We start from the raw sequence: 14,147 nt of genomic DNA, 5'->3' as shown, positions 1-14,147 counted from the left end.
GCAAGGTGTCAGAGATGGAGAAGGGCAGATCTGCTGCAGTGTGGTGAAGTGTGAGAGAACCTGAACCACGGGGAGCAAGTGATAAGGAAGCCAAGTGATCATTTTAGGGTTAGAAAGTAACTGTCAATCCCTGCTTTCTTCAGTGAGGAGGACTGTGTGGGTGCTCCAGAGCACCTGGAAGGGGCCATTAGCTGCCAGCTTTCCTGAGAAAGCTGTGCTCCAGCTTTGGGCAGCATGGAGCACATGGGTCCTGGCACCAGATGGCAGCGATGGCTCCGTCTGGGACACGCAGAGGGGACACATCAGATGTGTGACCAGGAGGGATTTCCACACATGGTGCTGCAGTTCAGCCCTCACTGACCTCTAGAATAAGTGCTTCTGCCAGCTGCACTCCCATTCCAGCCTCACACAGAAGGGCTGCACGAGTGACCAATCTCTGACACAAACCATGGTCCCCCATCCCCTGACCTGCAAGGGTGTAAATGACTCCTGCCCTCCTTAGCAATTCCCCACTGAGCTCTCACTGGAATAGTTCAAAAACCCAGCAAAATTAATGCAGATTAAACCTGCTACTTCGGCAGTGAATGGAAATTACCAGCACATATTTTTTATTTAACTATTTAATGTAGTAGAAATATCATGGCTTGTAGCCAAAGTAATTCAAGATGTGACAGCTGTAAATGTGCATTGCGTGAGGCTGGAAACTCTCCAATCTAATTCAAGAAACTCTTGGCTGAACTCTTGCTTTGCTTTTGAAGAAGAGAAGCTCATCTGTGAAGAACCCCATGCTGCAAGGGAAGCATGAGGTGGCTTTGGGAGCTAGTTAAGGTGCCCCTTCCCAAAACACCAGTTTTATTGGTGTTTTCCCCTTGTATTCTGTGCTGGATGCAGAACTACAGCAGCACGGAAAGCAGATGAGGAGTGAGTTTGCTGGTCTCTGGTGCAATCCTGATGGATGCTGTAGTTGAGCAAACTCCTCTAGTGCTTTGCTAACTTTTCAACCTCCTCCAGTGGAAAAGCAGAGCAAGGGGTGAAAAGTGATCTTACTCAAGTCCAGGATTTTAATTATTGCCAGCCCTAGGAGCAGCCTGAGTGTTTCCCCCAGTGACTGTTGCAACACCAGACCTTGCAGGAGCCTGTCCCGTGGGCTGGCAGGGGATTAGCACATGGTAGAAAAGCCTTTACTGTGGTTAAATTGAAGACAGAAAATGTCAGCTCTGCCAGAGAGGATGACAAGGAACCTGAAAGGCAAGCAGATCCCCAGGCTGGCAATATTTCCCTCCTAAGTGTTTTACTTAGCTACTTGCAACTATTTTGATCCCACCTTCTGATCTTATCTCCCAGTAATGAACACCAGGCCAGACAGCACTTTCACACAGAGCTGCCATAATTAAGGCAATCACTTCATGTCAGTGCTGGGCAGTCACTTTTAAATAGTCACGCACCAGGGATTTGCTGCAGCAGGCTCCAGGATGGTCAGAAATAAAAAAAAACACGTTAAGGATATCAATTTTTATTTGACATTGTGAGATCAATAAGAAAAAAATAATTTGTACAGCTTTGTGATAGAACCATTGCTGCTGCAGAGTGAGGCTACTCCTCACAAGAAGGGCCCTGACACAGCCACAGGGTGCTCCCAGCAGGACCTGCTCCAAGCAGCAGGTGATGTTCTCCACCTCCCTGTCCCAGCAGCACCTCCCACCTCAGGCAGGTCCCTGTAGCCTTCCAGCAGCACAAATGGGGCTTCTCAGATGTTTTGTGTGAGCAGCTCGGCTCCAAGACCCTCTGCAAAGGGCTCAGTGCAACCACAGCTGCAGAACTCGTCTACTACAATGGTTACTGAGCTCCTGCTCTGCTTCTCCCTCCCTCTGCTAATTCTGTCTCTCCTCTGCCCCACAAGGTCACCTAGCCCATGTTCAGCCTCCCCTCTGTGCAGCAGCTGCCGCACAGCAGCCCTGTTCCCCAATACTATTTCTGAGGCCTTTGGTGCTGGCAGGAGCTGATTTGTGACACCAGCAAGAGGGGGACCAGGACACTTTAGGAACTAATCCTGCAGCTCAGATGCCTTCAGCTGGCAGAGTAACCCTTTCTAATCAAACCCAGATGCTTGTGATTGTAGAGCAGCAGCCACAGATATTGCTCGAGCACTGGGGCACCCACTCCATAGGATGGGCAGAGCTAGAAAAAGAGGCTTCGGTTTATACAGTAATTTTACCAAGCTTTTTGCCTTTGACAGTTCTTAACAGTTTAAAAAAATACCAAACACAGCTCAACAGATGCCAGGACAAAAGGCTGAGTTTCCACTGTGCCAGTGAAACATCCTCCAACCAGGCCAAATTCTTGCTGGCCCCACCAGTATCTCGACCTACCCTCCCTCTGCTGCATCAGGGAGGTGAAAAGCCAGACCAAGAGAGATTTTAGCATTGATTCAGCCCCTGAGGGGAGATAAGAATTTAGACATAAGAGTTAAGGACAGTATGATCAGCTCTAGTACATGAAATCAAGACAGTAATCTTAAATCAACAAAGGGCTCAGCTGAAAAAATCAAAGTGGAAGGCTCTGTTGGCAGAAAAGGGGTAGCTGTCCTGGATTAGTGCCAGCAAACAGAGCGAGCTGCTAGACCCTACCCCTGGATTACTCACAGAAGTGACAGTTCTTACTGATACTTGAATATGAAGATGACCTGGAGGTTGTACCTGGTGCCAACACCATGTTCAGCACGTACACAATGTTCAACATTCCCCGGTTCACAGCTGGAGAACACAGAGTGTGGCAGATGATCTATGTGAGCTGCCTCCCCCACACAAGCACCAGTGCACAGCCACAGCCCAGCCAACCTGGGGCAACTTACATGAAATGAAGGAGGACAACGAGGAAATAACGTGGTAGTGAGAAACCAGGAAAAAAAGAATAACCCTTCACACAACTGTTTTTCAGCATTGTAAAAAAATAAAAATGAAAGCAATCTCTGACTTCCCCTGCCACACTGTGCTGGCGTCCCACAGGCATTCTAGGATCAGATGCTGCCCCTTTTCCTGCTGTTCAGTGATGCAGTGCACACAGCATTTCTGAGGGGGTCCATAGATTGTAGTGCAAGCAATCTGAGAAAATGAATACACTCAAACATTCCCTCCTGTCAAAGAACATTAATTGCAGGAAAAACTAGTTTGCTTTTTGTTTTAACTGAAGTTAAGTTAGCTGCAACTCGTTTTAATATCTGAAACTTTGAGGATGTGTTTCACAGCATAACTGTAGAATTTACATTGCATTACCAATTCACAATTTGGTCATTTTCATAAACAGTGTACAAAGAAGGTCATTAGTTTATATACATATATATTTTTATATATTTTTTTTATAAAGTCTGGAAGATCAATATAAATACTGCTCCAGAAATTAAAAAAGCGTTTACATCCCCGACTTGAATATTACATCTCAGTGTCCTGGGTTATTGGTATCATTTGTAAAAGTCTTAGCGGTGCAGAGGTTCAAGTTTTCGAAATTTCAGTGCCGAACTGGATGACAAAGCATCTTGGTTTGAAGAAGAATTCACTGTGTCTGGGGACTGGAGCAATACTCTACCACGATGATTAAATACATAAAAAGACGGATGGTTCCTTAATGTGTCAAATGTCCTTCAAAACAAATGTAAAAAGCCAAGGTTAATACTCTCTCAGAGCAGGGAGTTTTGAACAGTCAGTCTGGGGCGTATTGACTTTAGACAGAAATACAAGTTTTCAATCCAAAACTCTTGCTTGCTTTTAAGTTTCCTAAACACAGCCAGTTGTGAAAAAGACTAAAAGATGTCCACGTCAAAAACTTCCCCTTCCTTTCTGGAGCTCAGGAGCCACCTGTGGATGCTGCCTGCAGACACACCACATGCCAGCCTTTGTTCAGCTGTCACTTGTGTTAACATCCTCATGATGCTCAGCTTTCCATCCCCCTGGGAGCCTCATGCTAAAGGCTTTAGGTGAACACTCTGAAATACAATTATGTCAACTTTTTCACTTCCTATACTCCTTTGTCGTTTTGGAATCAGCCAAAGAAGCAACATCTGCCCATCCAATTTCCTGTCAGAATCACAGACTATTCTGAGTTGGAAGGGACCCACAAGGATCATTAAGTCCAACTCTGAAGTGAACGGCTCATAAAGCAGTTGAACCTATGACCTTGGCATGCTCTAACCAACTATCCTCTTCAAAATCTTGATCCAAAATCCCTTATTTTCTTAATGTCTTTCAGCTGTCCTGCCTTGAATATACTGTGTGAGACTCAAGTGACTCAGACTCTCATGAGGAAGCAGGCTATGAGCCAGACCCTGCAGTCTGAGACCATGTCAAGACAGCAGGTGGTGATTCCTGAGCTCTACTTCCCACCTACACATTTCATTCCTCTACCAAGTCTGCACAGCAGGATTTCAGATGAGGAAAAGCAAGAAGTTTATTTGATTTCTGCCTGTTATCTAACTCTCCCTAAAACTCAAGACACTGTTGGCTTTCGCAAGTGTGGCTGTTGCCTTGGGGTCACTGCCCACAGCATGCACTGAAGGACTGAGCTAAAGATAAGCGATTTCAGTTTGTACAGAGAAGCAGATACCAGTGCATATAAAAAGAAATAAAACATACTTATTTTTGAGTTCTGAAGTGGCATCCATGTCTTTAAACTCTCCTGCAATATGTGCTATCCCATAGCAGGTGATGGCGAAGGCCAGCAGAGTCTGTAGGACTATCTGCAACAGAGGGAGCACAGTGCAACACAAACATTACCAAGTGTTCTGCACATTTACCAAAAAATCTCAGCTTTCACGCAGTATCTCTTGTGCTTTTCATCCAGTGACAGCAAACAGAGGTGGGCAATCCAGCAGTGGGGAAACTGAGGCACAGGAGAATTATAATTCCCTCCTATTTGCACAGCAGAACTCTGGCAGAGCTCCAGCTGCCCCAGCACAAGTCGAGGTTGCACCAACTGAATCAACTCACACAACTCCTCAGCAAGAGCCTGAGACCAAACACTGGATTCTGTGCACTCCAGGATCCAAACTCCTGCCAGGAACAAGCCTGGAGCCCCAGGCCAAGTGCTGTGCTTGGCTCTCCTGGGCACCTGATCTCCCTGCCCTTCTGATTAAGGAGAGGGAACAGATAACTGAAGTGGAAATTTGAAAAGCAAGCAAATAAAATAAATAAAAGCCCCCTTCCTGAAGCAGGTTGTGCTGGCATCAGTCACACTGGGTAAACACATCAGCCAACCAGAGTCAGAGGGTGCAGGATGTTTATGCTGCAAAGGAGGTGATGGATGCAAAAGCCCTCTGAGCTACATTCAGGAAATCTTGGACAAGATGCTCCAGGGTAGTTCTAAAAGAGAGGGAGGTCTGAATCTGGGGTTTGGTTTCACTGACAACTACAACACACTCAGGAAGTTGGGATGAAAAGTATTGAGGCATTGATTTAGAAGAATTAAAGACTGTAGTCAAAATAGATAGTGCTGAGATAATGTAGCTAGGACTTCCCTTTTGCTAACAGAAGCCAGACTGAAGGAACTGATAAGGAACTGATAAATCACGGGAGCTGTCAAACTAGGCTTTTGCATCCTGAATAATCAATAGACCCCATGAATACAATACAATCATAAATCAAACAGTCCTGGAAAAAACAGGATTTAGCTGTCACGAACACTAAAGGTTAAAAAGTCAAGGGAGGAAGACCCATCTTACTTCATCATTTTGGGATCCCACCCTATAAAAAAGACCACCGACCCATTTCAAAGAACAAACTACACATGCTTGATGGCTTTTTGGGCTAATTTCCATACGAAGCGGGGAATGGGATGTACCAGAGCTATGAATATGCATTTGTAGTTTGTGTATTCAATACTCCTATACATAAAAGACCCTGTGATGATCTGTAAATTGCGCGTGTGTATTTGGGAGCGATCCCGCACGCTGCCCGGCGTCGTAATAAACATACACTTTCTAACTTTAAACTGTTAGAGAGTCTTTGTCCGTCATAGTTGGATATTGGTATTAGATCAATATCCATAGTTTTTTAATAAATCATTTTGGCGAGCCAGCCAGGAGAACTGCTCTCTCTGGCCGTGGGGCCGGTGGGGTCTGGGACCCCCTCTAGGCGCCTGCCCAAAGTTTTCAGGGTGAGGGCTCCTTAGACCTTATCGCACCCGGGGAAAGACCAGAACCTCCTGGAACTACGGACAAAAGGTATGTTTAAAGAAAAACGTATTGAATGCAGGTACCTTTGAATAGAGGCGGCTTATAAGTCATAAGAGACGTCTTATGCAAAGCAGAGGCCTGACTGGGTTTTGGAATCTCCGAGGAGTGTTGTATGGTTGTTGTGTTCCAGGTAAAGCTGGTCACTGGTGGCTGCATCCCGGGGAGGGGAGCAGCGGTGACACAGAGCTGCTGGTATTGGGAGCGTAGTGGCTCCAATTTTGGCTTGTCCAGGTAACGCTGGTCACTGTTGGCTGCATTCCAGGGGGAAAGCAGCAGCGGCACAGAGCTGCTGTATTGGTTGTAGGAGTGTAGTGGCTCCAATTTTGGTTTGTAGTTTAAAGGTGCACTTTAGTAATTCATAATCTGAGAGGCTAGCCTGAATTTTTGAGGCGAACAGGGTCCCGTTTTGAGTTGCGGTCGCGAGCGCTGGATGTGTGTGGGTATTTGTGTCTGTTTGGGTTTTCTTTGTGATTGCGTGCTTACGAAGAGAATAATTTGTGTACCGTATGCGTGTGAATTGTGAAAGTTTGTGTTGTAAGTGTTTTTGTTTTTAAAGTGTGTTACTAACCCTTGTAAGTGTTATAAATTTAAAGTTGTAAGAGATTTTAAAATCCCCCTGCCGATCCACAGAAAATACCTCTGTTTGAAAAGCAGAGGAATTCGGGGGGGATGTGCTTGGGCCGTGACTGGAGGGTGTCACGGAGGGTGCTGTGTGTCCTGACTGTATAACTGATAGTGTGATTTTAATCAGTGTGTTGTTCAGTAAAAAACATCTGTGGGTGAATAAACTGTTTATTGTTTATAAGAAAAAAAAACAAAACAAAACAACAAAAGTAAAGAGTTTTGAGGAGTTTTGTTTTAGTTTTTTTTTTTTTTTTTTGTTTTGTTATTTTTTGCAAACTTATGCCCAACATACCACCGAGATAAGAGTTGTCCCGGTAACCAGCAGGGAGCCAGAATTTATAGCCTCAGGCTGTGTCTTTGAAATTCTAAAAAAGCTAAGGTGTTGTTTGTTAAGAGAATGCAGTTTTAATTGTAAAAAAGAGATCGGGGACCACCCCCCTCCTTTTTTTTAACAGGTTTTGGTGAGGGGGGAAAAGACCTAGTCCGGTAGTTTTGTGCAAGAAAAGCAGAGAACCCAGACTAGTTCTTGGCTACACCTTACTACAGTGTATAAGAAGTTGATTGCAATTTTTCTTCAATTGTTAACTTTTTGTTATAAGATCAACAAGATGTTCTTTCCCTTTCTCTGGTTAAACTATATGCCTAGGAATAGGAAGCACAAGAATTGAAAAGCTGGTTCAAAGAGTTCCCCTGCCCAGGGATGGAATTTCAGAAACCCTAAAAATTAATAACCAGTAATTTGAATTAAGTGTCTGGGTAATCGTGTGGGTTTTTTCTTTTAAATAAAAAGAATTTTTCCTTTTTTTATGTAAACATAAATTCTTTCTTCAACAGCTGGTGCTTCGAGCCTTGTTTTAAAGAATACATATTGCTAAATTTTGTTTTAAGATTAACAAGCTGTTCTTTCCCTTCTTCTGGTTAAACTATATGCCCAGGAATAGAAGGCACAAGAATTGAAAAGCTGGTTCAAAGAGTTCCCCTGCCCAGAGACGGAATTTCAGAAACCCTAAAAATTAATAACCAGTAATTTGGATTAAGTGTCTAGGCAATTGTATGGGGTTTTTCTTTTAAATAAAAAGAATTTTTCCTTTTTAAAAAATTTCTTTCTTCAACAGCTGGTGCTTTGACAAGCAATGACCTCTGATGGAGAGACAAAACTGATTAAGGTCCCCTTTTCCTCAATTGATTTAGAGATCTGGGAAAAGGGTGCTAAAGGCTATCAAAGTGATGCAATAGGGGTTGCTAAGAAAATGAAGTTTATAATCAAGCAGCATTTACCCGATTACGCAGACCTCCAATTGCTGCTTGATGCCTTAACAGAGAAAAAGAAATAAAATTCTTGAAAACCCTAACACCTGTAACCAGTAACTATGTAATAGTAAAAGAAGCGGCTGGCCAACCTAAAAAGGGCTTACTTTTACAAACCATTGAAGTTTAAATTGGGGAAACAATAGAGAATCCATCGATTTTTATATATGCCTAATGCTCCATCTGCACTTTTGGGCAGAGATCTGCTAGAGCAGCTGGAGGCAAAAGTAATATTTAAAAATAGAAAAATTATTTTGGAGGTAAAGAATCAACAATATGTAAAACTGTTAATGTAGATAACAAAAAAATTGGAAAAAAAAATAAAATAGATCAGTAGGTGTTTCCTGGAATGTAGGCTCCTGACATGCCGGCAGGGCAAAGAAAACTTTTTAAAGATAAAACTACTGAAGGAGTGTCAGTTTGATTTCAACACTCCTATCTTGCCAGTGAAGAAGCCTGACAAGTCATACAGGCTGGTACAAAACTTAGCTGTTAACAAGATAACTGAAGGCTTGTATTCAGTAGTTGCTAACCCTTATATCTTGTTAACTTATTTACTGTTTTAGATGTGCAGATGCTTTCTTTTGCCTCCCTCTCCATAAAGCCAGCCAGAAAATCTTTTCATTTGAGTCCTTTGAGGTGGTCCTTGCACAGGAGAACCTCAAACTGGATGGAAGAACCAGCTCATATAGTGTGTGCTTCACCAAAAGTATATTGGGGGAGCAGCTTGCAAACAGTTGCTCCAGTATGCAGAAGACCTCCTAATAGCTACCCAGATCCAGGGAACATGAGTGGACCAGACGGTAAGCCTCCTAAACTTTTTGGGCTTGCAGATCCCAGAAGAAAGCCCAGCTGATGAGGCAAACAGTCATTTACCTGGGTTAAGAAAGCTATTCAGGCCTTTGACCAGCTAAAGAAGGCCGTCATGTCAGCTCCAGCCCTCGGACTTCCAGACGTGAGTACACAGCTCCTAAAGGATGGCCAGAGTGCCTCAGAATTCACTCTAGGCCAGAAGATGCCTGTGCTAGTGTCCCATACAATGTCTGCAGTCCTTGAAGAAAAGGAGGACATTAGATCTCCCCACAGAGATTCCTAATGTACCAAGCTATACTGGTAGAACAAGATGTTAATATTGTGGTAACTAACATTGTGAACCCAGCTTCCTTCCTCAGCGGGAGTATAGGAGAACCAGTGATCCACGACCGCCTGGAGACCATCGAAACCACCTACTCCAGTCACCCGGATCTGAAGGACACTCCGATTGAGGATGCTGAGACCTGGTTTACTGACAGAAGCAGCTAGGTTGTCAGTGGAAAGAGGCATGCTGGGTATGCAGTTACCATCAGCAGAGAGGTAATAGAGTCTGGACCATTGCCCACCAACACCTCTGCACAGAAAGCTGAACATCTACTCAAGGTATGCCTTTGAGGTAGTCCTTGCACACAGAGCCATTTGGAAAAAATCCTAAAGCTGCTAGATGCTGTGCAGCTACTTGAGAGGATGGCACAGATCGCATCAAAAAGTTAGCTCTAATTGGAAGAAGAGAATATGCTGGCGGACAGAGAGGCAAAAGACGCAGCTAAAGGTGAGGTACCCGATGGGACAATTGAGGCAGCACTTATCCAGATGAAAAAATTTCAATTAAAGGTAAGCCAGTATATAATATGAAGAGTAAGAAACTTATTAAAGCAGAGAAAGCAAATTATAATCAGGAAGGGTGGGCCATGACAGAGAAAGAGAAGCTTGTAGTACCCTCCTATTTGTTATGGTCATTAGTGTAAAGAGAACATGAGAAAACACACTGGGGAATAGACATCTTGTATAGTTATTTGAAGGAAAGAATTGTGGCCAGAAAGTTACAAGGTACAGTGATACAGGTAACCCATCAGTGTAGTCTTTGCCTCCAAACTAATTCCAAAAATACACCAAAGCCTAAAATGGGACATATTGGGAAAGGCTGTGGACCTGGGCAACAATAGCAAATTGATTTTACAGAGCTGCCCAGGAAGGGAGGATATCGTTACCTATTGGTGTTAACTGATACCTTTTCAGGATGGCCAGAAGCCTTGCCTATTAGAATGGCTAAAGCCTGAGAAGTAACCAAAGCACGGTTGCAAAAAAATAATACCGGGGGTAGAGTTCCAGCCACCATATCCCCAGATAGAGGGCCACAAGTATATGGTGGCCCTAAATAGACAATTTAGAGAAATTAAGAAATATGTGGCTAGAGCTCAAAACAAAAATTAGACAACCTAGAAATTAAGTCTTTTGCAGAAAAGTTCTTGGAACCACAGCGAGAAGGAACATTCCAGATGCTTCTTACTACTTTCACTGCAATCAAGATCAAAGAACAGAAGGCCTGGATCCATCATTCCCAAGTGAAGAAAGCCCCAGAAGGAATCTGGAAGATCACACCAGGCGACGATGAACTAAAACTGAAACTCACTCGGAACCACGAATAGATGGACTAATAGTTATTATGGACATTATGTGGAAAGTTGTAATTATTGCAGTAATAAGCTTAACCATAACAAGGGTCAACACAATACTGCGTAGGTACAATGTGACTGAGATAAACAGGTGCCAAAGAAAAGCTTATGATGCTTACTCTCGTAAGGCTTTAAATAAGATGCTAAGGGTTATGGGAAAGAAATGTCCTCCATTTAAACTCAAAATAGAGGGGTGTGCAATAAAAAGTACATGCCAATAGTCCCCTAAAGATTAAATCATGACGGAACTGTATTGTACCCTTCTGAACACCGGATGTGAGCACAAGAAATTGAAGGAAAATGGCAAACTGTTAATCTAGAGCCCTGTACTGCAAGAAGACAGTTAGGATCTGTCACTTTGAAACAAACAAAAAAAAAAACTTCACTGGTATATACAGGGCAAGGTTGTGTCTGTCCAAAGACAGCATGCCAATAGACAACCAAGTTGTAACCCAATTCAATTTGTGTGTTTGCAATTTTGTTAGAATTAAGGGATGTGATTTTTCCTATCGGGCACCTGTAAGATAACCCATAGGAACATCCCAGACTGAAAGAAATCTTAAAGAAAATTAGGGAAGGGGGAAGAAGGACATTAATTACAAATCACCATTACACAGAAACCATCAAAGGAGTATTTAAGAAGCTTGAGGAACATTTGTCCCATCATTAGTGAGATGTGCTTTTTGGGTGGCCTCCAACAGCAACTGGTATACTAAATGCCTTAGTCCACCCTATAGTTGTGTTGCTTATTCTGGTTAGTATAAGTTTAGTTTTATCTGTTGCGATGCTTGTTTGGAATTGGAGGATGCTACAATGAATAGCAGCCTTAACCTCATTATCAAAAGCGTGTGGTTTGGTCTTGAGAGACACTAGCTGTACAGATTGGATTGATGAGGAAGACTCTTTTGAGTAAAAGAATTTACTCACTTTAAAAAAGAGAAGTGGGGAAAATGAGGCATTGATTTAGAAGAATTAAAGACTGTAGTCAAAATAGATAGTGCTGAGATAATGTAGCTAGGACTTCCCTTTTGCTAACAGAAGCCAGACTGAAGGAACTGATAAGGAACTGATAAATCACGGGAGCTGTCAAACTAGGCTTTTGCATCCTGAATAATCAATAGACCCCATGAATACAATACAATCATAAATCAAACAGTCCTGGAAAAAACAGGATTTAGCTGTCACGAACACTAAAGGTTAAAATGTCAAGGGAGGAAGACCCATCTTACTTCATCATTTTGGGACCCCACCCTATAAAAAAGACCACCGACCCATTTCAAAGAACAAACTACACATGCTTGATGGCTTTTTTGGGCTAATTTCCATACGAAGTGGGGAATGGGATGTACCAGAGCTATGAATATGCATTTGTAGTTTGTGTATTCAATACTCCTATACATAAAAGACCCTGTGATGATCTGTAAATTGCGCGTGTGTATTTGGGAGCGATCCCGCACGCTGCCCGGCGTCGTAATAAACATACACTTTCTAACTTTAAACTGTTAGAGAGTCTTTGTCCGTCATAGTTGGATACTGGTATTAGATCAATATCCATAGTTTTTTAATAAATCAGTATGGTTCTTTTCGAAAGTGGGAGCTCCGATGAAAGTGCAGCTTAAAAACTAATTTATCCTTTATGCTTGCTTAGCACATTAAAAGGAAGCAGTTGAGAGACTAAACCACCCCACAGTTACACCTTTCATATATTGCAAAAACTTACATCTATGGGCAACGTTTCATCTTCCTTTTCTGTCAACCTCATATAAGAACGATCTACAAAACAGAAACACACGCATGCATCAAACACTCTGTGTATGCAAATAAACAGCCCGGTAACATAAACTCCCAGAGAAACGGCTGCAGAGACACGTGTCAGTCTCCCCGGGCAGCCCTAGTGCCGCTGTGAGGCTCCGCTACTCCGGAGCACGGCCGGCCCTACCCCAAGCAGCCGGGAGGGAGGCGGGCCGTGGGGACGGGAGGCAGCGGGACGGCAGAAGCCAGGCTAAAGCCGCAACCCAGCGGGCAGCAGCTCCCCATTCCCACCCTTCGTTTTTCCCTCCCTTCTCGGCTGCTGCGGCGCCCACACGGGGCAAGCCTCGCGCTCCTCCCGGAACCTCCGCTCTCCCCACAGCCCGGCTCCCAAGGGCAGGGCCGCCCCCGCCGGCGGGCTCGCGGCTAAGGACGATGATGACGCCGGCCCAGCCCCCGCCCCGGCAGCTCCCCGTCGGCCGCGCAGGGGTGCCGGTGCCCCGGAGCGCCCCGCCCCCCCCCCCGGCAGTGACTCACGCTGCGCCGCCGAGAAGGCCGCGTGTGCCAGGGCGAACAGGCCGAGCCCCACCAGCCCCTTCCACACCGACCCCGCCGCCATAGCTGCCCACCACCGCCGCCAGGGCGCCCCGGCGCACGATGATGGAGTCACCAAGGAGGGGGGCAGGGCCAGACAGCGCCCGAGAGTGCGTGGCTTCAGCGGCAGGGGGCGGGGCCATTGATAAAATGCGAGAGGGTGAGTGGACCCTGGGAGCTAGGGGTGGTCCTGAGGGGCGGCTGAGGGAGAAGGGGCTCATCGATCCCCCGAACAGGCCCTTTCCCTCCACTGGGCTAGGCCAGATCCCTTCCAGCTGAAAACAGAGCGTAGGGCCAGTGGTGCTCGAGTTAATTCCCGCTTTCCATGTGTTTAACCTCAAAGCTTGAGAAACCGGTGCAATAAAAAACGGGGCAAAGGGATGCACATAACACGTGCAGGAGGGACGCCCCTGGCCGAGCCAGGCTTGGGCAAAGCAAAGCAAGGAAACACCAGAGTCTCACACAGCCAAGCATCCTGGGTCTTCCATGCCCCCAAGGCACAAAGGCAATTCTTTAAGGACGTTTCCTAAAAGTCACCTTTAAGCGGATCATTGGCATTTATTGCAACCTTTGACCCACCGGCTCCACGCATCCCCCCTCCATTTCTTGGTTAAAAAGGTGGGAAGTTTACCCTGATACCACTTCGGGGCTGACGGCGGCGCTAGGCACCATCCACAATGCCTTGGCACGGTGTGAAGGCACGACCAGCCTCCAGGATCCCCCTGGACCCCGTCTCCCCATGAGCCGGGGCCGGGGTGTGTCCTGCAGGACATCCCTCCAAAGCACCCTGCGCACAAACAACACCTGCTCCTGTGCGCGGCCGCGCTAAACTACCTTGCATCAAGTCTGTCTGGGGACTTCTTTTCCCTCTTACAAACCCCTTCGAACTCTGATCACCTTCCCCCTTCTCGCATCCTTCGTCGTCACTCGCTTCCCGTTCTCTAGGACTCGTCCCAGCCTCCCCAGGGCTCATGGCAGCCCCCGGCAGCCCCAGGCACCTCCTTCCCTCCCAAACCTCGCCTTACGAGCTCCCCAGAATCGCCTTCGTCCCCTTCCCCCGCTCCCCGTCCCCCTTTCCCGCTCCGTCGCTGCCGGCCCGTCCCTATCCGGGCTCCCCGTGCTGTTCCTGCCCCCGGCGCCTGCGCCCAGAGCCGCTTCCT

General features: G+C 45.6%; 1 protein-coding gene across 2 annotated transcripts; it reads right to left on the bottom strand.

Annotated features, from left to right (window-relative positions):
• Positions 1-1,506: 1,506 nt before the first annotated feature.
• LOC310922126 (ER membrane protein complex subunit 5-like) lies at positions 1,507-14,018 on the bottom strand. Of its 2 annotated transcripts, none has more exons than XM_083882522.1 (4): positions 13,822-14,018; positions 12,365-12,417; positions 4,626-4,729; positions 1,507-3,635 (listed from the first exon to the last, which is right to left on the bottom strand). In XM_083882522.1, the coding sequence occupies exons 1-4, from the start codon at positions 13,958-13,960 to the stop codon at positions 3,473-3,475; spliced, it is 459 nt and encodes a 152-aa protein (XP_083738648.1). In that variant the 5' UTR covers positions 13,961-14,018; the 3' UTR covers positions 1,507-3,472. The 2 variants fall into 2 exon arrangements, with proteins under 2 accessions (XP_083738648.1, XP_083738649.1); XM_083882523.1 differs by lacking the exon at positions 13,822-14,018 and adding an exon at positions 12,931-13,033.
• Between the last annotated feature and the right edge of the window lie 129 nt (positions 14,019-14,147).

This window comes from Zosterops lateralis (genome assembly GCF_965231275.1).
Source record: "Zosterops lateralis genome assembly, chromosome: W".
Lineage (NCBI taxonomy): Eukaryota > Metazoa > Chordata > Aves > Passeriformes > Zosteropidae > Zosterops > Zosterops lateralis.
Note: the sequence above shows the minus strand (reverse complement) of the source record. Positions and strands in the feature narration are given on the sequence as shown.